The sequence below is a fragment of the Dermacentor silvarum genome, chromosome 1 (genome assembly GCF_013339745.2).
Source record: "Dermacentor silvarum isolate Dsil-2018 chromosome 1, BIME_Dsil_1.4, whole genome shotgun sequence".
Taxonomy (NCBI): Eukaryota; Metazoa; Arthropoda; class Arachnida; order Ixodida; family Ixodidae; genus Dermacentor; species Dermacentor silvarum.
Genome location: NC_051154.1, coordinates 33,564,789 through 33,592,416, shown reverse-complemented (window position 1 = coordinate 33,592,416; position 27,628 = coordinate 33,564,789). Strand labels below are relative to the sequence as shown.

Sequence of the window (27,628 nt, the reverse complement as noted above, 5' to 3'; positions counted from 1 at the left end):
GCTTCGCATACTTCTGGACCCGTCTCCATAAAACTGTCTTACGCCAGATTTGTTCGTAAGAGTATACACACCGGCCATTCCTGTTGGCCGCCTGCCTTCGATAATAATACGACCGGCATTGGCTGGTGATCCCGCCTTTAGCGACATCACGATTGCCTGACATGTGCTCTTACGAGCAATTCTAACATAAGTCCCCGTTCCTTGCGCATTAGTTTTCTATCTAATCAGTCATCAGTACAAAAAAAAAAAAAAAAAAATATCTCCAGAATCCCCGTTTCACCAGCTTGCGTTTGCACCAAGTTGCATGCGTTATCCTTTCTCTTTGGCCCTCTTTACTGAGAAACGGTAAAGTTTTTACTGTTATTCATTTCTTTTACGTAGACGTTACCGCCTCTAACGGTTATTTAGTTGCGCCGGAGTTTTCCTGAAAAGCTATACTACTAGAGCATACTCTTTAATGAGCCTTAGCCGCAGGAGCGCTTGTAGTTATGCTTTTATAACTTTCTCCGTGACATCAAGCTGCTTTCATGTTAAATTAACAAAATGCTTCATTTCAAATTACTACTGAAATTTTGCCTCGCAATTCTTCTACTGATGTATTGAATATTTTCCTCTGAAAGTTTCACTAACGTGCCGCTTTTCTTCAATATTGTGGTTTGTATATAGTGATTAATATTTTTTTTCAATTTTAATCATCTTAATCTTTATATTTATTAAAATTTTCTTACTGCCTTCTTCTTGACCAATCCTCCATAGAGGAAAGTGCAATTAATGAGGTCTGTCCACAACAGAACAAGAGGGAACCTGAAAACAGTTCCGATAAGTGAAGTTCTATAATGAAGATAGTAAATATATGTCTGCTCGTACAGTGACATTTATATGCGTGTATATACACTGCAGGATTAACACAGCGGTTCACCTTACGGTGAATGGACATGCCTAGCCTGGTCAGGGTACTTATAGTTGCAGTGTAGTGTCAGTTGTCATGGCAATATTTTGGCACGGATGACCATATGGCCACGTTCTTCGCTCGTCCGGTCTCTTTTCCTGATGCATGGCACAACGTTAAGTCGCATACCTGCCTTTCATTTTCGCTCTCTCTCGATCGCATACACGTCATCGTCCCTAACGGTTATTTAGTTGCGGCTGCGTGTTCGTTGCTATATAAATACGGGTGATTACACGAAACATGTTCCCTTCAGTTCTGTCCGGGACTTCCAACACTTCACTAGTCGGCGTACATGGCCAACCTCATAGTTACCCGCGGCGGTAGCTTAATTAGTGGCTATGGCGTCGTGCTGCTTAGCTCGAGGTTAGGGGTTCGATTCTGGCCGCATTTAGATGCGGGCGAAATGCTAAGGCGATCATGCACTTAGATGTAGGTGCATGTTAAAGGACCCCAGGCGAAAAAAAAAAAAAAAGTAATCAGGAGTCCCCCATTACGGCGTGCCTTGTAATCATATCGTGGTTTTGGCACGTAAAACCCCAGATTTTTTTTTTTTTAACGCCATAGTCGTTGCAGTTACAGCACTTCGTGTCAAACAGTATATACGACCCCTCGAGCTTTTTTACATGCTCCAAACATTACAAATATATACTATACAGTACCGAGAAATTGGCAAATTCCCTGTTCAGGCCGAGTGCCTTTGTATGACACGCGTATTCAGCAGTCCACATTCTTACTATACTGGGAAGCAATTGCCACGATTTACCGTGTTTTGCTGACGGACTCAGCCTAACAGTCATGATTAGTACCATCAGAAAGTAAGTCTCCGATAAGCACCCTGCAGGTTTAGAAAATTTTGACGGCGTATGCGGCATAAAAACTTCGCACCTGGAAACCATGCCTGCATACCATTGTCCCACACTGACTTAAGCCTGCGTAATCGACACATAAATAGTACAGTACATATAGCGTGGAAGAAACATACACAAAACTAGAGTGTATGTATCGCAGATTTGCTAAAACGAGAACGTAGGCTGTAGCTATGGGTACGTGAGTGCATGTAACAAGAGTGGATATCAAATTAGAATACTTATTTGTTGTTAACACTTGTGCCGTTCGTTTACAGTCACAAATCGAACTGCGGGCACTTAAACTGGCCCGAGAAAATCAAATAGCATTTATTAAACCATGCTTCTATTTCAGCTACGAAGTTAAGCGGCCAGAATTTCTCATTAATGGCGCGGTCGTCACTAAAGCATAGAGAAACGTCTGGTTTTGTTTCTTGGCATTGTTCAGTGAGCTATTCTATTAATGACAGTGACAACCGCGACGATATTCCTAAACAGAACGACTGCTGCACTGTGCATTTGAATACAAGCTCCTCTCGCGCGTTGATGCCACCGAACGCAGCCAGAAAGTTTAGATCCCATCTTGTACCCTTTTTTAGATTCATTGTCGTTCAGTATTTGCCGCACTCCCGCCAAATTCTACAACTATAGCTGCTCTTCGAAACAGATCGCCATTTCGTTCCAATTTATTTATATAGTCACATAGCATATGTACTTTCATGACATGCTGTGTGTAGGCGCTCCCGAGCCAGTGACGTCTCTAGAAACCTAACGCCCTCTTTTCCTGGCGAGCCCTTTCCCCAGACGCTAGACCCGCCTCGGCCCAAGGTGTCGCTTTGGTTCTTGGATCGCAAAAGTCCAGCACGTGGGATACGCACCCCTACAGCCCAGCCCGACCTTTAGAGCTGTTACGTTTCTCGTCTCCTGGAAAGAGGTGAGTTCCGAGAGTGTCAGCTGTAGACACGTCAAAATGTCCCCAACTTATGGCTGCGAAAGGTTTCTCCCTTGAGGCGAATTGCCGGGCTTTATTGCTGCTCCCATTCGACTTTAGATCGAAACGCAGTGACGAGGCCCGGCGAGCCCCAACCTTCCTACGCTGTACCTAGATTCCCCCCCAGACAGTGACCACGGAAGCCAAAACTTGAGTTCATAGCAATTCTCGGACACAGAAAAGTTGACCCTTGACAACACGCAATAGCAGATTTACCGACTCTTTGGTGTTCTGTATATATGATGAAAGGTTTACCAAAGTTGTCTCACGTGCGTCTTTGCATTTATTGCACATATACTGCCGCATAATGTGTCTTGATACGTCTTCCAATCGCTTTGGAATATCAATTTCTTGTATCTGGTTTCATACTTTCTAATTAGAATCGTGCGATTTCGCCACTAACGCGGATTTCAAGTTCTCCGTGGCACTATGAACCAAGAATCAAGACGCTTAGCAGAACATCCGTGTCGTACATTCGATCGTTTTTAAAAGCGACAACTTTTTGAAAGTTTCGAGAATCTCTCTCTGTCTATCTTTTTTTAATCGAAACTAGCAGCAGTGAATGCAACTCGCTTGAAACGCTTGTAGGTGCCCTTGCTTGAGCGTCTTTCATTTGAACCACCGCGTCTACAAGAAAGTTTTCTTTTTCGCACTGTAGTTACAAGTGCACGAAAACATCTTAAAAACGTTGCGCTATGTGGGTGGTGAATCAGATGTGACTGGACGTAAGGCAAGCCAGCGGAACGCATTTTCCGTAAACCTTCTCGAAAATCACTTTTTTGGGCTATTTCTTATTTGTAGCTCGAGGCGTACAATGTAGTTTTTATTTTAACAGTTTCAACTGACGAAGGAACACCTACTCACAACACCACTATTTGAACCACATTAAGTGGCAACCCGGAAAAAAAAAAAAAAAAAAAGGCTTGAAGAAAAGGCCAGTTTACATACAAAAATTTTGCCAATGGCTTCATATGAGCTTCTGTCGCTTGTGTTGTATACGAAGCAACAAAACCGATCATTGGTTTTCTCGATAGCAAGGAAAAAGAGCGCGTCTTACCTTTCCTAGGCAGCTGAATTGAACAGTTAAGTATTACAGATCACAATTTGACCTCTTTTCTCACTGAGCTTGTAGGCTTAACAATACTCACGAATCAGTCAAGATGGCTAATAACTTTCGCTTTTCTGCTTCATGAACGCAGCACATTCACAAATACGTGAAACGTGTTTAGAACAAGTTTGCTGATCCCCCCCCTTTATACATCACAATAAGGCGGGAAGCAGCACAACGTTTGACATATTTTGCAAGGTCATTCGTACACTTCAGTTAACGCTGAAGTGCAAAATGACAGTTCATGCAGTATCAAGTCGAACAAGGCGTATACTATAATCAAGTGACAAATAAAAAAACACGGCAGTGAAGTAAAAACCGCGCTTGAGCATAACTAGCCCACGGGGAGGCCTAGACATGACTCATTTGATAACTGTATTCGTGTTAAGAGTGACAGGAGAAAAATGCGCTTTTCATCATATACGCATACTAGGTCGCACTTGAAGCACACCACAGTTACATCGACTGAAGTAGCTTGAATAGCAGCATCAAATGCGACCTGGTACCGAGAAATAAACACCATTGACTGCGCGTAAACAAAGCTATGTTGCCCTCGTAGCCCTAGCGCACTCTGCTCGCCCTGAAGCGCTCTACGCAGAAATGGCGGCTTCCTCTGTGTCGCGGGCCTCCAATGGCTATCCAGGCGTCAAGCGTGGGCATTCTAAACAAATGAACGCCCGTTTTAACGAGCTGCGAACACCCATATCTGAACACACAGCCTAGCTTGCAAATGATAAACACGGAATATTTGTCTCATTCTTAGATTTCCCTAAAACGAATAGCTGGGCTGAGAATACGAGGCTCGAATGTACCGATCAGCAACAGGGATTTTCATGCGAGGTTCCTCGCGGGTGAAAATGGCTTTCGCTCGATGGAGGAAGCGATTTTTTAGGTAAAAAGTTCACCGATAAAGCTGATCCCTTTATTTTTTTTACTACTACAGTGTTTATTTGTCAACAACGAGTTACATGGTGTACTGGTAAAGTTGTACTGCGCAATGTCCCCTATACCGCCATATTGAATAGCTGTCTGGGGAACATCCGTTTCCCTAACTGTATTCGTCCGTCGCTTTGTCCGCGTCGTTGAGCTAGTGCTAGGTCAAAATCGGTGAATTCTGTCGCTGAATCAATATAATCACGTTTTTAGTTTACGACGCGGTATGTTTAAACATTTGTAGACAATAATCCAGCAGCGCTTATCAGTGGAACTTGTTAGATGGGAGCGGGATCGGGTGTGTCTTGCCGACCTCGGATTTTCGTTGCTTTACGTGAAATGGTCCGAGGCGGCTACAACGTGCTAGCGCGCTAGGGCTCATGGTGTTCCTGTGTTCATGATGTTTTCTTTTTTCGTGCATTGATAGTGTTCTGTAATGATGTTTCAATGGTTCTACACCGTTTTAAGCGTCCACTCTAAACGAAATACAGTTCAGAGTGAACGTTGGCGGTGATAGAACATAATGAGCCTGTGATAAAACCACTGTTATCGTTAACTTCATTGTTCTGTTCAACTGAGTAATGCAACTTTCTTCAACTTATTTCATGTAGTGTTTCAGCGTCGCTCGTGACGTACGTCACCCTTACGACGTTTTAAATACTTTATATCATATCTATTTTTTTTTCTCTTTTTACTTTGTAGTGAAAATCCCTCTTTGTTGGTTTGAGTTGCCTGATTTACGACTCAATCTTCAGCGCTGAATAGCTATAAGGTAGGTGAGAGAGTTAAATTTTTGGCGTGCCTTTCTTTCTTTTTTTGCTTGCTTCTATTTTATTCATTTTTGCTACCCTCTTATACCTTGTTTATACCTTGTTATACCCTATTAAGTCAGGACTGTCCTTTATTTACGCGGTGTTGCTCTGCGGCAATGGAAAATTTAGAGACAAGTTGACATACCCGCTAACGATGGCTAGACGCCTAAGGTCGCTTTCCGTTTCCAGTGTTCCTTTATACTTCAATCATTGTGTGAGAAACATGCTGTCATCTGCTTGCAAATTTTCATTTGTACAGGCTCATCCGCTCAACTGGAGCATAGAAAAATTCGGCGCCATGATATGGATTAGCCGCGATTAGCGAACGATAAGTTCTACCTGTTAAACCGGCAAAACTTTTCCCCTTTATAATTTGAGCTAAGCTTGGTGACACGGTGATGTAGAATTAACTTGCTTCATGGAGTAATGTACGTGTTGTGTTACCATTCGGTTTGTCACATTCTGAGTGGGAAACAGTAATGCTAGGACAAGGATATGGTGGTTGTGCGAGAACGCTATGTGTAAGCACTACTACGGTGACCGTTCGTGCCATACGTTCGCAGCTCCATGGTGTTGTCCGTGGTGAACGCTCATTTGTCAACAAAACGCGCTGGATACGCTTGATATATGCAGTTTTTATTTCTTTAACCTACAGAAACACGCGCATATAACTTGATTTGTTAAGTAAACTGAGGCCATAATTTTTAATGGTTCGTTGCATTTTCTATTCTCGCCCTTCGTCGTTGGCTAGGGTGCTACCGCGCCGCTGTTATGGCCGAGGTCTATTACGAAGGGCGATAACAATTGGTGAAATTAAATAGATCGTTACGAAATACGGCTTTACATGTGTGCGCTTGGTTTTTCGTGCATTGGAGTGCTTGTACTCTGCGCCATTTGCGAAAATATATTTACACGCAGCTAGTGAGCACGCTTTAAGCAATCGTTAGGCTAACGGCTTGACGATTTGTGTCTAGTTATATTGAGAGGCTGTTAATTGCGCCTTTGTGTAGTGTTAGATTATTTCTACGAGTTTCGGTCGTACGTTCAAATGTCAGAAAGTTCATTATCAAACTGTGGCGACGCGTGTGTCAGGGAAGCGTAGTTGTTAGGCTCTTGACTGTGAATTTGTTCTATAGTCATGCTACTAACAAATGCAGGTACATGAAGACGGCACTGTTGCTGCCCAAGCGCCTTTAAAGCAGTTCATGCTTATTTTTTATCTGTGATGTTTACCGCCTTTTATGGTCCTTGTCGAGATAATCGTAACGTTACATCGACGTTCTGTAGATTCTCGACATTTTGCGAGCTAGCGGTGGATATCCACGTACAGCCGGGCTGTCCGTTAACAAATACCGGCATGTCACGAAAATCCAATTGTGTAAAAGTTCCTCTGAAGTAATTCATGATAAGCGTTTTTCTGTGACGATTTACCTATATTAATCAAATTTCTATCTAAAGATGTTCATGGTTTTATTTTACAGCAAGTGGTGGATAGTCATAGTATGTAGCTAAGCTGACCGGCTGCTGCAAAGCATGGTGTATGAAACACCAGTGATCGCCACTGGATGTTTGTGTTATTGGAGAGCATTTTCAGTACCTATTCAAGTTCATATGCCCGCTGTGATATTTCTATCTATGTCAGTATTTATAAATTTTCGGTACCAGATCAAGCACACCGCGGAGTAACCGCGGTTGCATACATAGCAGACGACGTTTGTCTTCACTGCGAAACTGTCGTTGAACGGTGGCGCTGCAGCGATTTGACGTTTGAGACTCTGCAACTCGGTCTAGCCTGGTCTAGCCACATTGGGCACGTGTAGGCGCCATTTTGTTTTGCTTGTTACCGTCTTTCCGGGCGTCGTGTGCCCTAGGGAGTTATGAAATCGCTTAGCTATTATAATAGCTTATTATAATTTTTTGCGTGTGGACGGGTGTGCTATGAATGCCTTGTGATGACACGGAGAGCCGCAAAAACTGCCACTAATCGTGTAAGTCAACCGTTTTCTGCCCTTCCGTTTACTATGTTGCGACTGGACGGATTGATCCCGACTGCGAGGAGCTAGGGAAAAAGTTGCTTTACGGGAGCTTTGTAGGGAATTGCTGGCGAATTTAGCTGCACGCATGTTCTATGTTGTCACAAAACGTGTCCCAGTACATGTGCTGTCTTCATCGTGCTGTAGCTGCACGTCTTCCTTGTTCAAACGTCGGTCAGCTGCTGGGAAACTGTTAGTAGCGTTGCACTAAATATGGCGTCTGTGAGGCCGTGCACCGTTCGTTCTCCGCTTCAAGCGTCGGACGTCGGCAGCCTTCGAGCCCACGCATCGGACGCATGTTCAGCGTGCGTCGTTACTGGGCCGGATGAATTCGTTTTCAATTACCTTTACGTTCCGATTTGTGTTTTTTTCGACTAAGCTGATGGGTCGCTGCTACTTCTTTGCAGAATCCATGGAGGAACAAGTGACAGCGCTCTCGCCGCTGCACAGCAACCAAGTTGCTGAGGTCACGGCCGAGACAAGGACCGTTAAGCGCAAGTCGGATGAAAGCTCTAAAACAACCTCAAGTATCAAGTGGTACAAGCAGAAGTTTAGAGACTCCTGGCTGCAGGACGAGCGCTTCAAAAACTGGCTGGTTTGTGTGCCACACGATCCGTACCGTGCCAGGTGCAAACTGTGCAACGCCGACCTTAGGGCAGGCAAGAGCGAACTGGAGAAGCACGCGCGCACCAAGCACCACCGTGATACTGTCAAGGCGGTTGAGGACGTGAAGGCCTTGCTGGGCTTCGCCAACCAAGCCGGAGCGCAGGCGCTGCCGGAGGTAGCGCCCGACATGCAGTCAGCTGATCAGGTGGGTCTTCAGTTCACTGCCGGGCTGTTATTACTTGTAGAGATTCCCGTGGTCTAGGCAGGCTAACGCTCTAGTGCAGTCTAACAATTCGTTCCAGGTGCAGGAGGAAGAACTGTCGCGGCCTATGACTGCACTCCTGCCACGGAGGAGAAGAATATCATCCCCACCACCTGGTGAGTTTCTCATTTCTCCTTGCCACACTGCCAAACCAAACTCTCCCAAAACGACGCCGACGCCCGTTCAGAACCCCGAATATCTCAAAATAGTGGAGGAGAACCGTGCCCTCAAAAGTAGCTTGGTGGAACTAAGAGCCGAGTTTGAGGCATTTCGTAGATCGGTTGCTCACGACGATGTAAATGGACGCACACAGGCCGACACAGGCAGGTGATCACAGGGACAGTGCACACACAGGCTGAAACTAGCTCGCCGACGACGACGCTAGACCAGATAGCCCAAAATGTACAGAGGCTATTCGCTGAGATTCACACGCTCAAACGACATGTCGATGACTCTATTGCCTCAGTTCGTGCGGGACACCGCAAGCGCCGAAGCGGGGACCAAAAGCTATGGAAACGACTGACAGCGATAGTACCATCCATGGCTAAACTAGGAACACGTGTCGCAGAAAGTCTTGAGGTGTGGCAGTGGAACTGCTGCACGTTTCGTACTGAACACGCTAATTTCATACAATATATGGAGTCGGTGCCCATTCCTCCGAATATGATTTGTTTGCAAGAAATAGGAAAGCACAAGAGGAATCTTTAAGGGTACGACTTGTACACCCATCCCGATTACCCACAGGTCGCCACTTTCGCCAAAAAGGGTGTCGCGCTAAGTGTAGAATACATCCATGGGGAGATTATACATCAAATAGTCACGATATGGCCACATCAGCGCGGCAAGCCGAAAACAGTGATTGTAAACATATATAGCCCTCCCAGAGACAGACTGGCGGACTTTGAGGATGTAGTTTCCGCAGCAATGCGTTTAGCGTCTAGGTGGGACAGAGTCTTGGTTTTAGGGGACTTCAATGCGCAACACTCCGAATGGAGATACGCGGCAGACTCTCCGAAAAGTAAACTTTTGCTGGATTTGACGGAGAGGTACGATTTAAGCCTGTTAACTCGTCTTGATGAACCCACCAGAGTCGGTAAAAGCGTCTCGAAAGATACCTCGCCCGATTTAACCTTTACGAACCAAGCGGATGCGATAACGTGGACGAACCTAGGGGACAACCTTGGAAGTGACCACTATATGCTCAGTCTTTCGGTAAACTCATCCCGTATAAGACGCAAGGTTGCGCAGGCCACACTGACAGATTGGACGAAATATCGCGATCGCCAGGGCAGCACAGATCCGATAACAAACGTCAGAATCTGGGCGCAGCAGCTTCCCAACACACTGGCGGGGGTGATGAAGGTTGTAGACACAACGCGAGACGGCCCGGTAGTGGACAGGCACCTGCTACATTTATGGGAGGCCAGCCGTAGCCTCACCAAGAGATGGAAAAGGCAGAGGTTAAACAGGAAGCTTAAAATCCGCATTGCTTAGTTAGCTCAGGAGGCGAACACGTACGCGCAGGAATTATGCGACGATAACTAGCGCCAGCTCTGCGATTCCTTTAGGGGGACCCTCAGTACCAAAAAGACATGGCACATTCTCCGCAGCATGATGAATCCCGGAGAAACCAAGACGGCAGCGCACACGGCGCTCAAGCTACTGGAAAATGAATTCAAGGGCAACGACGAGGAACTCATTGATCACTAAAAGCATATTTATATATGTACGAATTCCGAAGATGCGAACCGGTGCGGTAGTTAGACGGGGCCGGAACAACCGAATCTGGTCGCATCGATAACCACGGTGGAGGTTTATGTCGTGGTGCAGTCCTTCAAAAGAAACACGGTGCCAGGTCCCGATCACATTACTAACGCCATGATTCGAAACTTGAGCAACGAAACCATAGAGCAGTTAACTGAATACTTTAACGAGAATGTATGGATGGATCAGGGAGAACTACCGGCTGAATGGCGGGAAGCAAAAATCATCCTTATTCCAAAACCGGGCAAGCCCCAAGAAATTTCGAAACGCATGACCTATATTGCTAACGTCGTGTGCCGGAGAGCTCTTTGAAAAGGTGATACAGACCCGGTTATCGCGCACATAGAAAGCAACAATCTTTTTCCCACAAACATGTTCGGATTCCGCCCAGATGTTTCGGCACAGGACGTTTTTCTGATGCTTCAGCAGGATGTTCTGCACACGGTAAGGGGTTCTGAAGACAGCATTGTGCTTGCTCTCGACGAAAAAAAGGCATTCGATACGATTTCCCACGATGCAATATTGGAAGGACTAGAAGCAGTAGGTTGCCGGACGCACATTTACCAGCATGTACGTAGCTTTCCGAGAAACCGTACGGCCACCATCGGCCTGGGCTCAACTAGGTTGAAACCCTTTGCAGTTCCCGATCAAGGAACCCCACAAGGGTCCATACTCTCCCCTCTCCTATTTAATCTGGTAATGCGTAAACTCGCACTGGAACTGGATGCGAAGCAAGCCCTAGGGAGCGCCATTTACGCTGACGATATTACGCTATGGGCAAATTAAGGATCCTACGGGGATAAGCAGGAGCTTCTCCAGTGGGCCATCCAACAGGTCGAGACCTTCACGCAAGGGGCCGGCATGACGTGTGCCCCAGAGAAGTCCGAATAGACGCGAAGAGAAACGAAGTACGCGAAGAGAAGTGAAGTACGCGAGACGAGCAAATCGTCCGAGTTTCGAACTTTTCTTGGGTGGGGGACGTGTAAGAGAGGTGGATAAACTCCGCGTCCTGGGGATTATGGATCCAACAAACGGGCTGGAGTAGCGCACACGCTCCGTCTCCTCAAAGGTACTACACAAAACGTAGCTAAGATGATCCTTAGGGTTACGCGAACCTGCGAGGGCTTCTCGGAAGAAGAAACGATCGGACTGGTACACGCCTTTGTCATCAGTAGGATTACGTATGCACTCCCCTTCCAAAGCATTACCAAGCAGGAGCTCAAACAGCTTGAAGTCGTCATTCGGCGGGCATTTAAAGCTGCTCTAGGGCTCCCGAAAAATACCAGTACAGAACGTTTCGACAAATTAGGAATCCACAATACCTTCGAGGAATATGCGACGGCCACCCTCATCGCGCAAAAGGAACGGCTGTGCGCATCAACGCAGGGTCGGGCCATGTTAACCAAACTCGGCTTTGCACTCCGCCCCCAGTTCAGTGCAGGAGAGACGGTGCAGATGACCCAGGAAGTCAGGCGGCACATAATGGTGTCCCCAATTCCGAAGAATATGAGTCCGAGATATCATGCAGGGCGCCGGAAGTATACGGTGGTAGCCACGAACCAAAATCGTGTGATAGCTGCATCGGTCAGGGCAAAATCTGCCAGCACAGCAGAAGCCGCAGCGATTGCACTTGCAATTAGGGACGCAGAGAATAAGGACATATCTGCTGCCATACTCACGGACTCACAAACCACCTGTTGCCTGTATCTCTCCGGGACGGCGCCGCGCTTAGTACTAAAAATTCTAGGGAGTCAAATTACTGGATTCCACAACCTCACTTGGTGCCCTGCACACGAGGGCATGGAGGGCAACACAAGGGCGGACTGGCTAGCTCGCGTACTAAGCATTCGAGCTGCGGACCGATCCAGTGACGAGCCTCCCTCTACACCGCGCGACATCCTCGAACACCAAAGACAGGAGCGGAGGCAATATTGATGCCCTCACCCAAAGTTAATCAGTCAACAGACGAGGAATTGGCGCCGACTTCAAACACATCCATACCCAAACCTACATACACTTAGCCGTATTCACCAAGCACGATACACTGACAAATGCCCGTGGTGCGGAGACACGCCAACGTTACCGCGCATCACGTGGATATGCCCAAACAGACCGACACATATAAACTCCACACTACTAAGAACACAAGATTTTAACAGGCAGTGGGAGGCGCGGATTACGGACAAGGACCAGGACAGCTAACTGGCTCTCCTGGGCCAAGCCCAGCGAGCCGCTCTTGCCAGTGGAGCCCTGGACTAGGGGCCCCAACCACGGGGCCTCAAATTTCATTTTATTCAATAAAGTTTCTCTCTCTCTCTCCTTGGCTTGGCCACGAGTGTCGCACTTGGATTTGTCATGCATGTCACCCCTTAACCCCTTATAGCATTATTGCAGGTATTATCGCATTACTGAGGCTTTTTCTTGCTAATTCTAAATAAGGTGACTGAAAATAAGAGCTCACTTTTTTTTTAATTGAGTCATGGTGACCATGACACTACTCATTTCTGCTTTTTTTTTTTTTTTCTTAGCAGTGGCTTCAAGAAAAATATCATCCCCACCATCTGGTGAGTTTCTCATTTCTGCTTGGCTTGGCCACGAGTGCCACACTTGGACTTGTCATGCACGTCGCCCCTTATTGCATTATTGCAGGCATTATCGCATTACTGAGGCTTTTTTCTTGCTAATTATAAATAAGGTTACTGAAAATAAGAGCTCACTTATTTTTTTTTTTAATTGAGTCATGTTGACCATGACACTAATCATTCCTGCTCTCGTCATTTTTTCTTTAGCAGTGGCTTCAGTACCAGCTGTCCGGTGTCACTTGCCGCCTTTGGGCATCTTACCCCAAGTGCAGTGTCACGCACCTGATTTCAAAGGGATAGCTGTGGTGGACAGCCAGGTCCGGCAAATCCAACTGAGCGACTATGAAGGGAAATTCCTGTTGCTGTTCTTCTACCCTCAGGACTTGTGAGTATGAGTAAAGCATTCTTCACAAAGCACACATTTTGCAGGAATTTCAAAGAAAGGTCCCCTTGCATGTAGCCACACTTGACAACAGAGATTTATGAGTTGTTTCCTTTCAAGTAAACCCTCACTGGTCATGCTGTGCTAATACCAGCAAGACTATACTCCGTTTCATACTAAACTTGTAACGCTGTTAAAACTACACAAGGAGTTTGGCCATCAAAATATATCACTCCATGTGCTTTGTGGTCAGGTGCTTTAGACAACCAACTCTCAATTGAAACGGCATGGTTTGGACAGCTTGCATAGATAACTTTTCTTTCTCTCTCTATTATTTTTAATGGGTAATGACTTGAATATTTTCTTTAAGTTAACTTTCCATGGTAGCTCTTGGGCATAACAATTGAGATTTGTGAGATTACACGCAACACCTTTTGTGACGGAGCGTCATATTTTCAAGTCATCGACACGCCGTTTAACGGCCGTCAAAAACGTCGTGGTCCCACGGTGCTGCATATAGTTTCGAGATAGCGACACGCCGATTAACGGAACCAAGTGTGTGCGTGTGCGTCCGTGTGGTTCAGTGCAGGGGCACGTCCCTGGACAGCGGGGGAGAATCAACTGTTTCCTCGCCCCTGATTAAAAGGGGCGCGGCTAGGACTTTTAGGAGGAGTCATGAAATAATGAAGTGAACTCTGCATACCTACAGTTCCCTGACATAGGGAACTAAGGAAAGGAGAGGCTATTTAAGCGCAGGTTTTAGGCCCTGCTAATCAGTCTAGAAGCTGAACCAATGAGCTGCTGAGAAGCCGTCGGGGGGCTAGAGCCGTCCAGTATCGCCTGGGCCGCCTAGCCGCATCGCAACTACTACTAGTTGACGTGCGAGACGACAAACCAACGTCTGCAACGAAGCTTGTGGTATTTCGCCTCAAGTTAGCTCAATCTGCTTGAGGGAAGCCGTCAGATCTAGACTCCTGGGAAACCCAGCCCAGCAGTCGCATCCACCTCAACAAGATTGGCTCGCCAGCATTCTTCGGGAAAGCTTTGCGCGCCGCCTTCAGGGTTTATGGACTTGCTTTTGCTGCCCGGCCACGCATATGACATCGTTTGTTTTTCTTTTGAACTTTGTTTTAGTGAACTACTGTTAAGTGTATTTTTGTATATTTGATCCGTACGGAACGACGAACAGGTGACAGCCGGTGACACCTTTGCTGCGTACCCACAGAATCTTGTATCGCCTTTGAGCACGGTGGAAGAATAGACAGGTATCTTAACGATGCCGCCTGTCTGCAAAGCAGGCTGACTGCGACTGTTTGCGCTTCCTTCCTTCGCCGGCAGGAATGCTACGGAGTTCGGGTCATTTTCTGTCATGTGGTAGTTACGCGAGGCCCTGCGCTTACATATTTCACTGCAAACACCCTTATAATGTTCTGTGGCATGACTAGCTCTTGCCGATTCTGTATCAATAGTTCCCGTGATATTCGAAAAGTTCAATATACAAGGGGGGGGGGGGGAACCATCTATCGAACTCGCTCTAGGATCTTGATTTGCTGTGTGGTCATCCAGCTTCGTACAGCGTCTTAGTTGAGATGCTTTTCATCAAATTTTCTGCCTGTGCGTGTCTAGATGTGCTTGTATTGTGTGTCAGGTGAAAATTGCTGCACTGTCTCCTTGATTCTGCGTCAGTGTGCTGGCAGTGACGGAGATGTATTTGTGTGGTCGAAGCTGTGCAAACATTTGTTTGGATTTACGAGAACCTTCGGATTTCTAATTTGTGAGTACGGCTCCACAGAGCAGTACTTTTCACAAACAATTGTTCTAACATTATTATAGCTATTGCATGCATCATGCAGACATATTTATCACGTTGGGATTGCGTTTTATTTCTTTTAGCCCCAGTGCGCAGTGTTACGATTCGATAGACAAACACTACTCTGCATAAATAAGATTAAAGGAGTATTGACACAAAAATTTGAAGTCGAGATAACTCGTGAGATAGATTTAAATGGACACACACACATTGTCTACAAAATACCAGCGGCAAATATAGCTTAGAACTTAATTAAAATCAATTTTAAAGTATGTGTGCGCAGCCAGCCGCAATGCGCAGCACCTCGCGACATTGACATCAAGCAGGGATTGTAAACAACCGAGAAAACGCTACATCACGAGTTTGCGCTGCCGATCGGGGCGGGGTTGGCAAGCAAGTTTCTCGCCACTCCGATCGTCCCGGTGCTTTTTTTTTCTCCCTGGTCGAGATGCTGGCCTCTTTCGCCGCTGACTGTGGCACAAAAATCGGGTTAATTTGTATCTGACACGAGATAACTTTTACAGTAAAGTGACCTCGAAAGTGTGCATGTTATAAAACATGCGATGTAGTATATCGTTGGTGTGATTTTGGCTCTTAAGTGGTCAGCGCAGCCGCAGCAGCAATCGTCTCCGTGAAGTGGCTCGTCTTGCTAACGTTTTTCTCATCACTACCAATGGTGTCGGCAAAACTAATTGTACTGTAAGTTGCTAACGAGAATGCTAGACTAGCTGGCGATCGCTGGGAAACGGTATAGGCCTAGCTCGCTGGCCGTCTGATCTGGTGCCGACGGCCCTTGTGACCTGTTCGCAGCTCGTAATAAAGCACCTATATTACTCAAGACAGTCAACGTCTGCAAATTTATGTCGCTCATAACTGACAGTACAATTAGTTTTGCCGACGCCATTCGTAACGATGAGAAAACACGTTGGCAAGGCGAGCCGCTTCATAGAGACGATTGCTGCAGTAGCTGCACAGACCACTTGGGAGCCAAAATCACTCCAACGATTTACTATATCACACAACGTTTTATAACATGCACACTTTCGAGATCACTTTACTCTAAGAGTTATCTCGTGTCAGAAACAATTTAAGCTGATTTTTCTGCCGCCGTCAGCAGCGAAAGAGGCCAGCGTATTGACCAGGAAGTAAAAAAAGCACTGGAACGATCGGAGCGGCAAGAAACTTGCTCGCCGGCCCCACCTCAACGGCAGTGCAAACTCGTGACGTAGCGTTTTCTCAGTTGTTTACAATCCCTGCTTGATGTCAATGTCGCGAAGTGCTGCGCAATGCGGTTGGTTGCGCACACATACTTCAAAATTGATTTTAAATATGTTCTAAGCTATATTCGCCGCTGATACTTTATAGACGATGTGTGTGTGGCCACCTTAATCGACCTTATAAGTTCTCGACTTCAAATTTTGGTACTCCTTTAAGAGACAGAAACAGTGGTATGGATTAGAAAGCAAATAGGGGTAGCCGATATTCTGGTACAGTTGAAAGGAAGAGCTGGGCAGTACAAGCAGTGGTCTATTAGAGTTACAGAGTGAGTGCCAAGAGAAGGGAAGCGCAGTTGAGGATGGCAGAGAATTACATGGTGTGATGAAATTAGGAAATTCACAGGCATAAGAGGGCGTCAGCTGGCGCAAGACAGGGGTAATTGGAGATTGCTTTGAGAGGGCTTTGTCCTGCTGTGAACACTAATAGGTGATGATGCTGACATGCACCTTGCATAACTGGTGCCTGTCTAGTCCTCACTATGCTATCGTTGTTGCTGCTTCTCGGGCTTAGTTCGGCAGCACACTCATGGATAGTTTTCCTGTGTGGCATCCATGGCATTAAATATGCCTGTGACTTCAAAGCTTTTCATAATGTTCGAAGACTCCTCAAGCCACGCTCACAGAATCAGTCCAGCGACGCTAATTTTTTCCCACCTTTTTCTAGCTCTCTTTTTTTTCCCCCCAATTTGGGCCGCCAAATAATTTAGCTTATGGCTCTTGCATGAGTGCAGACTTTACTTGAATGTATATGGTATGTTGTTACAATGGACAGTTTGATTTTTTGCATTTTGACCACAGTCAATTCTGTTTCCATTCATGCACCTCCCAGTGCCTTGTGTTGCATCTTTCGTCATCATTCAGGTTTGTTTAATTTTATTTAAAAGCCATTGAGTTGCGTCAGTTAGTCGCGGAGGCAATCGGCTGCCGTGCTTCGGTCCTCTGGGCAGGGCTTCTCCTGCCTTCTAAAGTTGTGCCCGACTAAAGGTATGTGCTACTGGGAATGTGCTGCTCTACAATGATGAGAACGAGCTCTTAAATTTCTCCTATGCTGAGTGGAATCGAAGCCACGTCACAAGAGTTCCTCAAGGACAGCAACCCAACACATTAGCAGGCTGCGCCACAACTTCACTGGGTATGTGCCGCTTTTCAGTGAATGCCTTTCGCACCAATGCTTTAGCGAGCTGTGCCGCGCCATGAGTGCACTGGGTATGTGCCACTCGTCAGTGAACCTCTCGCCAACTCTGGTCACTGAGTATGTGGCACTGAGCATGCAGTAAGCGAGGGAACATTTCTCAGCGTTCGCAGGCACTGTCGTGCCGTGCTTCTGGTCTCGGAGGCCACGCGTGAACTTCTCGGCAGTGCTCCTAGAAATAAGCACGAGAGAGGAGCTCGGTAGCCGCATGACACGTTCCTCAGTGCCATGCATTTTGGAGGCCACGCGCAGGTTTTGCAGCGGCAGTGCTAGATGGCCCCGAGTGTTCTCCGGGAAGTTACGTATGAGGCGTGTATTGCAGTACACGTCTCGTACGTAACTCATTTTAATGGTGGAAATATGTTGTGTCACTATATTAATTCAGTGCTAATGTATTATTGTCAACAGTCATCGTGAGATGGGTTCTGTAGTACACGCCTCATACGTAACTCATTTTGACGGTGGAAATATGTTGTCACTATATTAATTCAGTGCTAATGTATTACTGTCAACAGTCATCGTGAGATGGGTTCTGCTACAATTTTTTGTCTATAAATACAAGCACTGCACAAAGTAGCTGTAGCTTCCACAGCATTGCACCCCAAGTACTCGAGGGCCCAGCACCAGGTTTTGCCATTGAAAACAGACAAAACAAGTGTGGCACATAGATCATATAGTGGAAATCGTGTCTCCATAATATCAAACTACTTCACTGCACGAAACCAGCTTAAATTTCAAACAAAAGCCTATGCACCCTTCCTCACAAGGGAACCCTGCTTCCAGCCCAAGAGTCAAGGTCACACACACAAATAACTCTACGTAAGACGCACTGCCTGCAATGTAGCCAATTATGGTGTGTGACTTCGGTAAATCATCTAATGCAGGGCGTGCAGTACCGCACGTCCTGCATTGAAATTGGATAGGCATGGAAAGAATGTTGCTTGCCTACTACTTTAATGCCACTACTTGGTCTAGGCTAAGAGGGAGAGTGTCCCTGTTGGCAGTGAAGCTCGCCGCTTTGCAGCATGGCGACATGATTTCAGCTCCGCCTATCTGTTCTAATAAAGAACCAGTTCGAAAAATGTTTGCAAAAACACTCGCCAGACGGTGCCTTACAACTTCCAGGTTATAACTTATTTCTAACGGGGCCTGATGATAGGCCTTTAAAGGGAGCATAGCTGCACATGTAGTCATACTTTTGTAGTCCATGATCGCCACTTACCTGCGTGTGAGACATGACACAACGCTACCATTAGCATTTGCTAGGACCCAGCTTCAGTGTTGTCTCTGGCAGCTGCTTGGAACGGCCAATCTAGAAATGTCAACTGCAGGTTGCAATAAAACTTGTTATAATCAGTATTTTGCTGCAGTTGACTCACTTTAAAAGAAATATTTGTAGTGTACCACATAGTTAGGATTAAGAGAGTAGCACGCATATTGAATAATGCGTAATGTTCTTGGCCTCACTGAATTCTTTACGTACTTCTCAATGATGTTGCAGTGCCAAGAGTAATTCTTGTCATGGAGGGCTAGTTAAAAGACGAGACTAAAGCCCCTCCATACTACTACGACTGTCAGTTAAATAGCGCTAACCTGCTCTCCTTTTCCGACTCTTTTCCACCCGATGGAAGCGGAAGTGCTGCCATGATGTTTCTGCTAGCCTTTCCGCCGATGCACCTATGGCTGCGTCACTGCCACTTTCTCCGCGACCATACCGATGGTTGCACGCACATAATATGAGGAGTGGTTGTGATCTTGCTTCATGGTGTTGGGCTGCTGAGCACGAGGTCGCGGGATCGAATCCCGGCCACGGCGGCCGCATTTCGATGGGGGCGAAATGCAAAAACGCCCGTGTACTTAAATTTAGGTGCACGTTAAAGAACCCCAGGTGGTCCAAATTTCCGGAGTCCCCCACTACGGCGTGCCTCATAATCAGATCGTGGTTTTGGCACATTAAACCCCATAATTTAATTAATTTTAATTTTTTGATCTTGCTTCGATGAAGCTTTGTCGTGCCCTGATGGTACTAGAGGTGTGCATTGTGTGAGTTAAGTTCACGCTACATGTAGGGAATGAATGGACACTGCGTGCAAAATGAAAATGATGGACGGTATGTGCGCCACCTTGCAAAAGCATCAAGCGAAACTTATTTGCTCCTTTGGGACTCAGCAACAGCCTACGAATGTACTCACGCTTTGGATACACGGATGCGTACAGATTGCTTGAGCGTGCATGTTCTCGGTGAGTGCTGAAACAGCATGAAAGACCACAGCGGATGAAAGCAATGGAGAAACTTCACCGGAAGCAGCGGAACCAGAAATAAGCAGTTGCGAAACTGGAACTAGGCTTCTCAAAGGTTGGCACTGCTTAAAAAAAGCGTAGGCTTATGAAGGGGCTCTAGACGCGACATGACATGGAACACACTATAGCAGAGCTTAATGTTGTGGCAAATTTTCTCCTGATATTTTGTTACATGTTAAAAAAGCATTGTACTGTCGAATGCCTTTATAACAAAGTGCTTGGGGCCTCCAAAAAAATTTGTTATACAGGTCACTACGTTGTAAAGGTTGCACACTGCACAGCTCACAATAGAACCTGGACAGAATTCTTCCTTTGTTATACAGATTTTTTCGTTGTAAAGCTGTTCGTGGTAGAGGTGCTTCACTGGATATTGCAGGTAGGATCTAGGCAATATGAGTACCATTCCAGATTAAATAAAGGCTTGAAAAATGAAATGGGCAGGGACAGGGAGGCCCCAGTGGCAATGTTGTCGTAGCAGCTACGTTTGTGCCACCACATCAGTCATTGCATACAAAGGTTTTGCTTTGTCAGTGTGTCGTGGACAATGACAGTGTAAACGCTACCGTTATTAACACATGGCAACAGCACAACAGAGGCAAGGTAAGCCGGTGGGCCCATATAAGAGGGCTTTGCAGAAAGTGTAGCCAGACGAGGACAACAAACGTGGCTCCATCAAGTTGACGGAGCCCTCACGTCCAGTTTCTGAAAAGTGACGTCGTGGCCTCTCTCAAATTCATTTCTTCCGTTCATGATAGGTGGAATCTCTGAAAGTTGCTGCTTAATATTGAATAAATGGTTTGTGCTGTGTTTCTTGTTGAGTGAAACTTAAAAATTCTGTGTTTTTGTTTCTTCGCAGCTCTCTCGCTTGTCCCAGTGAGCTTGTTGAATACAGTGATCGTGCAGCTGAGTTTCGGAGCCTTAACACAGAAATCTTGGCGATATCTACTGACTCCTACTGCACACACCTCGCCTGGACTAACACCCCTAGAAAGGTAAATTTGGTGTCTACACTTAGCCAAAGGACTTTACTTTGTTATAAATAAATATCTTATATTGTGTAGACAGGTTTGCTCGAATGCTAATATGATGGGTGACTGAAAAGTTCTATGCGTCTACACGTATTCCAGGGGCATTGCAGCACCCTTACTTCAGTTTTTAAAAGCAGGTTATTTTAATGCCCTCCCTTAGGAACACCTCTGTGGCATTGATGTCACCGTCCTTTGGTGATGCATAGACCACCTTGCAATGGCTTTCTTCGTGAATGTAAAAGATGGAATGATCTGACAAATAGGATGGTTAAGGACCATGTTTGAACAGCAGGTGCTGATGTTTGGGCTATAATGTTATTTGTTGCGGTGATAGAGAACTGCCCTGTCTAGCGTTCCTGGCCGCGCTTTCGATTTTTTTCTCAGAGGCAGTTCGTAATTTCCAACAAGATTCCCAACATTGGTACATAACAATTGTTATTCTTTATTTGAAGTGAATACACTCCTGGAAGGGGGCCAAAAGGTAGAATGCCTGACGAGGGCCTCATCCCCATGGTAGGCATGTTGCACTCGGAGCGGTTACAAAAAAAACAAAAAAAGTAAATCAATACATCAGCAACGTAGCATATGTGTCAACACTTGCTGGCATAATAACAAAACAAAAACAACAATCAATATATGGTAATAAAGAAAAACAAAGCTTAAAGCCACTCTCATGGCAGGTATCTGAGGGAGCACAATGACGCCCAACATAGGAGAGAAAAAAAAAAAAAAAAAAAACAACTGCATAACGGAGGTTAAGAGGCACTAGCTAAAACTTTGGGTAGAAAAACACAGGGTATAACAACACAAGGTAGCTGAAAAACACAGGGTATAGCAACACAAGGTAGGCATAAAATATAAATAAATAAGCAGCCTCCTTTACATGTACCCACCAAGGGACAAGCCCAATTATCTCATTAATAGTTCTGTCTTCTTTCTCTCAGATTTTCCTATTTTTACAGTCGTAGATAAGATGCTGAAGTATATTATTTTCAATCAATTTCTCTTCGAAAATATCATAAGAGTGACTGGGCTCCTCTTCATTAACCCTTTGCAGTCCGACACTTTTACCCACTTTCCGGCTTTCCCGGTCCGAAACTATTTTGACAGTTTATGGCGCCACGATGTAAACCACAAACTGTGCATGAAAAACTCATCGGATATTTATTTTTTCTTTTGCATTCTGCTGGCAACTCCTCTACCGATATTTGAGCAGCGTGTGATACCGCTCGAAGCATTTTTCTGGGTGTAGGCCAGGGTTGTTACTATAGGTTTTGCAGAAAAACACAGTTTCCCTCCTGCCTGCGTTTGTTTTTCGATCGCTACAAACAGCACGGTCTTTGCTATTTTGGCCTGGGAGCTTGTAGATGAAATGGCTCTTCCCATCTAGCCTTTCTTCGCAATCCTTCCGCGCAGACGGGCCCCGTTTTTTGGCTCTAGGCCTCACGCCACCCACCAGCTATTGAAAGAGGTTGCGATGGGACTGCAGGTGTCGCTGTTCTTTCTGAGCATGATTCTGCAGCTGTGTGCGCCTCAAAATAAAGCTATTGACAATGGAAACCTCTAGAAGCTTTCACTAAATGCGCCACCGTAAAACGCACGCGATGAAAAAGTGGTCTTGCTTCTCCGCGAACCGCGCGAACGTGCTGTTCCGCTCGCAAGTGAGAACGCTCTGGTATCCAGAAGCTGTGCTGAACAATGTACTGCACCCTAGTGCAAAGAGAAGTAAACTTCAACAAACAAAGTTTATTTATCCCTCAAGAGATGGCACATCATGTATACAAAGAATGCGCACGAATCGCAGTGAGAAAAACCGCGAAATTTAACCCACGAACACCCGTGTCGGGCGGTGCCCGACAGCGGACCGCTACGGCCGTGTTGCGTTGTTGGGCCCTGCCCGACAACGGACCGCTAAGGGTTAAAGACATGTCACCAGTCCAGTTCTGAAATAATGCATTGGAAGTGGGTTACAGTTTCGTTAACTTTCCTGTAAAAAGAGTGGCGTTTACTACCTGGAGACTTTTTTCTTGGATGTGGCATAAAAATGAAGAAAAGAAGATGGTCGCTATTTTCACACCTGATTGAACTTCATTTGGTCAAAAGTTAGTGCAGCATAAATCAAAAGCAGTTTCTGTGTGCACAGTTTTTCTTTTAAGCCATGGTGCATTGGCATTAGGCAATGATGCATGATCATATTTAGGAGAGCTGGCATTTTTTTTTTCTGGTCTCAGCAGTTGATGGTCTTGCTGATCTCAACTCTTCTTCATTATGACTCTACCACAACTGAAACTTGTACCCAGCGTTTATGGAGCATTTTCATGTAATGCATGTGGTACATCTTTGTGCATTTCATATGGTGATATACGTTTTAGATGAAGTTGAAATTGGGATATTGCAGTTTATGCATTTTAAAAGGCCTCAAAAAAGTAAAACTAAGTGACCCACAAATGTGCACACTACACATGTTAGCAAAAGGTGGCGTATTATTATTATTTTTTTAATATAATTTGGATGTTGCTGCTCTCTTTCTGTGTTAGACTCCGAACTTTTCAGTCACCCTTCGCAATTTATCTCATATAGTAACGCTACAGAAGACAGTCTGTTGAACTTGCTCATTAGAGCTGTGCTCGAGACCAGAGAATAGCTGTACACATTTTATTTGTATAGTCAAGTACAAAATTGAGAATCCATGTGCCTGGCATGCTCTTGTCACTTTCCAAGTCGTAGAAGTTTTCTGGTGCTGATCGAATGTCTAATCAGATTTTTATCTCTGTGAAATCAGGGTGCAAAGGTGTACCTAAAAGCTTTATTTTTTCTTGCTGAATGAGGAGTTTGGGCCTGTTTGAGAAAGCAGAGAGCAGCACTAAGTGCAGTGTATTCAGAGGGAGAGACGAGTAGACGAGTGTAGCCCATAAAGCATTCAGGGTGTGTGTGTGTGAGTCTGTGTGCATATATATATATATATATATATATATATATATATATATATATATAAGGGGGGGGGTATACTGTGTCAACAGTCAAAGGGGGGCTCAAGAAACGGCTTGCCTTACACATCATTTTAGATGTGCCTTCACATTCGACTTCCAGAATGTAAACCACTTGATTATAGCTGGATTTTGTAGATGGCTATTTATACTATGTTCCAAGAAAATTGACACTGAGGGCACCTGTGCTGGACTAATCTCATAGTTTTGATCATCTATAGACACTTCACACCAAGTAGTTCATGCGACTGAAAGCAGATGGCACCGACAGTTTTTTTGGGTACTTCAGGTCATTTGTGTGCTTGTGTAAAAATCAAAACCACAGGCCTTGAAAGTCACTTGTGGTTTGCTCCACTGGCTGATCTGCAGTATGATGTGTTTTCTGAGCTAAATGTAAGGGTAAATGTGTGCTGGCTTGAAGCTTTGGTGATTACACTGAAGTGTGTAATTTGTTAGTTTGAGAATGCATTAGCTTTTATTGCATTTTATGCTATCTGTGCATTGGTGCACTCTAGGCAAATGAGCAACTTTGTCTAGCAGTGCTGGATTGCAAGTGTTGAGATAGGACTTCGATACTGATGCATCGGACTGTTATTGTTGTTGTGCTCTTAGAAATGGCCAAGTGGCCATAAGGTCCACTCTCTTGTATTCTTCAGTCAGTGCCTTTAATAGTAGCATGCAAGTTCAATTTGGCCCTGTGTTAATGAACAAACAAAGCATTGGCTTCTACCTAAAAGCTGTGTTTCCAAATGAAAATGAGTAAAATGAATTCTAAAATAGGTACATTCAAGGTCAAGTTGCCAAAAGAAGTTGCTAAATTATTTATGCAATTATTGACGCATGATATGTACATACTGCTGTAATAGTCAAGCACATTATCAGGGTATAGCACACCAGCAGACTAGGCACATTGGCAAATTGTTTTGCAATTTTATGTGAGTAAGCTAGAAAAACTGTGAACCAGAAAAAGGAGGGCACAGCGAATCAGGAAAAAAAAATGGGGGGGGGGGGGGGGGGGTGACACAGTGCTGCCTTGTGTCCCTCATTTCTGGTTCAGCCTGCTCTGGACGGTATTGTGACTCAGGGTCGGAAATGAGAGACAGAGTCTTGAAGCAGACAAAGATGAGACGAAATCTTTATACAATATGTACAAATATATACAGATATAGCAGGTAATAACTGGTGATAGCTGCCATTAGCTGGTAATAGCTGGTAAAAAGCAGTAAGAACGCACCAGACCGACGGGGCTGCCGCTGGCGACTCTCTCTGGCCACAAAAGGCCAGTCCTGCCTTAAATCCCCTTGGCGGCGACTCCTTGTCCACAGGACCCAGACGGGGCGGTTGCTGATGTCAACCGCATCGTATTGTGTCGTCGCGTCCCCTTGGCGACTCGTCGACAGGACCCAGAGGGACGGGTGGCGATGATAGGCCGGGGCTGCTTGCAATTACTCGTGACGAATCCACTCGACGCGGATAGATCGGAGTTCCTGTCGCCTCAATGATAGGCACGTATGCACGGCACAACAACGGGAATACAGTTTTGTCATTTCCCAGTGGTTTTGGCAGTTAGGAAAGAAAGCCTGGCGTCTTATGTTGTGCTTATGATACACGATTATCGTTCCTGCACATAAAAGACTAAACTCTTCCATCACTTCAGCAGGAAGGTAGTCTTCAGGGAAGTAGGATGATGAGTGTGAGAGGATGTCTTTCATAATAAAAGGCTGAAATGAGCAGCCCCTCATGTCTTTTATGGGATAAAGTATTTATTCAACATGCAATGAAAAATAAGATTTTGTTTTTTTTTTTGCTTTGAGGTGGAGTGTCAGAAGAAAGACTGAATATAAAAGTTGCATTTCTGAAAGAAAAGTGCGGTTACTGGTGATCCGGACGGGGTATGATGAAGTTAGAACTTGTTATCAGTCTGCACAAACCATAATGCCAGGTCTCGGATCCACCACTATGGTAGTGTGATGTGAGCTGTAGCAACAACAACATTTGCGGGAGGTCTAGAGTGAGCGTATGCATTAGTGTTGGTGGAGGTAGTTGCCTCTACAGTGTCCCATGGATCCAAAGCCCCCTTATGTTCCATGTTGGGTCACCAGTAATTGTGGGCAACTACCTTGTACCTTGTAGACCACCTCCCATTCTGCGCGCATGTCAGTCGACCATTGCATTGTTGTGGTTGAACTAATAAATATGAGCTCTCTCACCATGGCAGTGCAGGCTGTTCTCAAGGGGAAAAAATTCACCGGCGATTATGATACTCCCTAATGCGAAATTTGAGCGCAGTGCTATACGTGGTGTTTTTATTTTGTGATATATTGGCTGCCCCAGACAATCTATCTCGTGCGGCACATTGCAAACGGAGTAAAGTCTCGTGCGACTGCCTCGCTTATCGGAAGATCGCGAGAGACATACCCTCCTCCTCCGCTTTTCTCCACGCGCTCTCTTTGCTATTGCAGTCTTCCATCTCCTGCTGCACTCTGCGGTCGCTCTTTCATTCTTTGCTGTGCTTATTTGCTCAGTTATGGTAAGGGACAACGCCGACGCTCAGCGCAGGAATGGGCACATAAGAGCTGCGCTTTAAAAGATAGAGGGGTGTCTTGTACCCTCCATGCAGGCACTTGTGCTGCTCCTGAAGTAGTGTAAATGTTCTGCCCTAAATGTTTGTGCAATATGTTTAAAAAAATTAATTTCACAAACTTTCAGATACATCAACATGGTCACCTTTAAAATACTCTTGATTAGGCACTAGACACTTGTTCCACCTCTTCTTCCATTGCTGGAAGCACCCTTGAAAGTCCTCTTCTGTTAAGTGCTTCAGCAGCGATGCCATTTTCCTTTTGAATTCTCATCACATACCCGAAATGCTGCCCCCGGAGCACCAGTTTACATTTGGGGGACAAAAAGAAGTTGCAAGGGGAGTAGGGAGGGTGTTGTAGCTCAGTGATGGAATTACATGCCAAAAGCTTGTACGCTATAAATGCATAGTGCACAGAGGCATAATCGTTGTGCAGAATCCAGTGCCCCTCTTTTGACAAATTTTGTCCATCCAGCACACACTATCTCTCATGTGGAAGCGTGACTGGTCAGCAGTTGACATAAGCAAGAGACGTTTAGAAGGTGGAAAAAATGCAGCAAGGAGATAGACAGATCCGGTGTCATAACAGGCATTAGTTACTGTGCAATAATAGAGATAGAGGTTTTAATGAAGAGAAAAAAGATCAAGGAGATACTGTATGCAAAATTCTAGATTGCTGTGCATGTATATAACACCCGAGTAGCTCAATCAGGCGAGGTGACGAGTCGTCGCTTTCTTTCGAAGGGGATGCCAATAGAAATCATCATCATCATGCTTCAGGTTCTCTGCGTAGAAAGCTGCACTGAAAGTCTCCTTGAGGTACAAATTTGTGGTGCACAATTACATGGCAGTCAAAAAACACTCAACATGACATTGATTTTGGTTCATTCTTCCACGCTTTGTTTTGGCCTTTGCTCAGCTTTTTTTTTTTTTTTTTCCCACTCCTTGCTCTGTGACTTTAGCTTGATGTAGTATTGGTAAAGTTTTGTCACCGATGACGACCGCAGGTTCTGATTCATCACTGTTGCCTGAAGTTTTCCATTCAATGCAACATTCTTTTAATCGTGACTTTTGCTCGGGAGTCGGCATTATCGGATTCATCTTGGCGCAAACTTTTTTCACATCCAAGTTTTAGGTCAAAATCCGATGAACGGATGACTTTCCTTAGCAAAGCGCTTCTCAGGA

General features: G+C 45.4%; 1 protein-coding gene across 14 annotated transcripts in view; it reads left to right on the top strand.

Moving 5' to 3' along the window:
• Nucleotides 1-2,581: 2,581 nt before the first annotated feature.
• LOC119459530 (probable peroxiredoxin prdx-3) overlaps nucleotides 2,582-27,628 on the top strand; it is a 41,329-nt gene continuing 16,282 nt past the window's right edge. Inside the window, exons 1-7 of one of the 14 annotated variants that reach the window (XM_037721308.2) lie at nucleotides 2,598-2,728; nucleotides 5,529-5,598; nucleotides 8,079-8,482; nucleotides 8,562-8,655; nucleotides 12,832-12,867; nucleotides 13,093-13,270; nucleotides 20,704-20,839. In XM_037721308.2, coding sequence (XP_037577236.1) covers nucleotides 8,084-8,482; nucleotides 8,562-8,655; nucleotides 12,832-12,867; nucleotides 13,093-13,270; nucleotides 20,704-20,839 — 843 coding nt within the window. In that variant the 5' untranslated portion in view covers nucleotides 2,598-2,728; nucleotides 5,529-5,598; nucleotides 8,079-8,083. Of the gene's footprint in view, nucleotides 2,729-4,961; nucleotides 5,051-5,528; nucleotides 5,599-7,284; nucleotides 7,627-7,767; nucleotides 7,977-8,078; nucleotides 8,483-8,561; nucleotides 8,656-12,831; nucleotides 12,868-13,092; nucleotides 13,271-20,703; nucleotides 20,840-27,628 lie in introns of those variants that run through there. The other 13 variants (XM_049666334.1, XM_037721305.2, XM_037721324.2 and 10 more) reach the window with 13 other exon arrangements.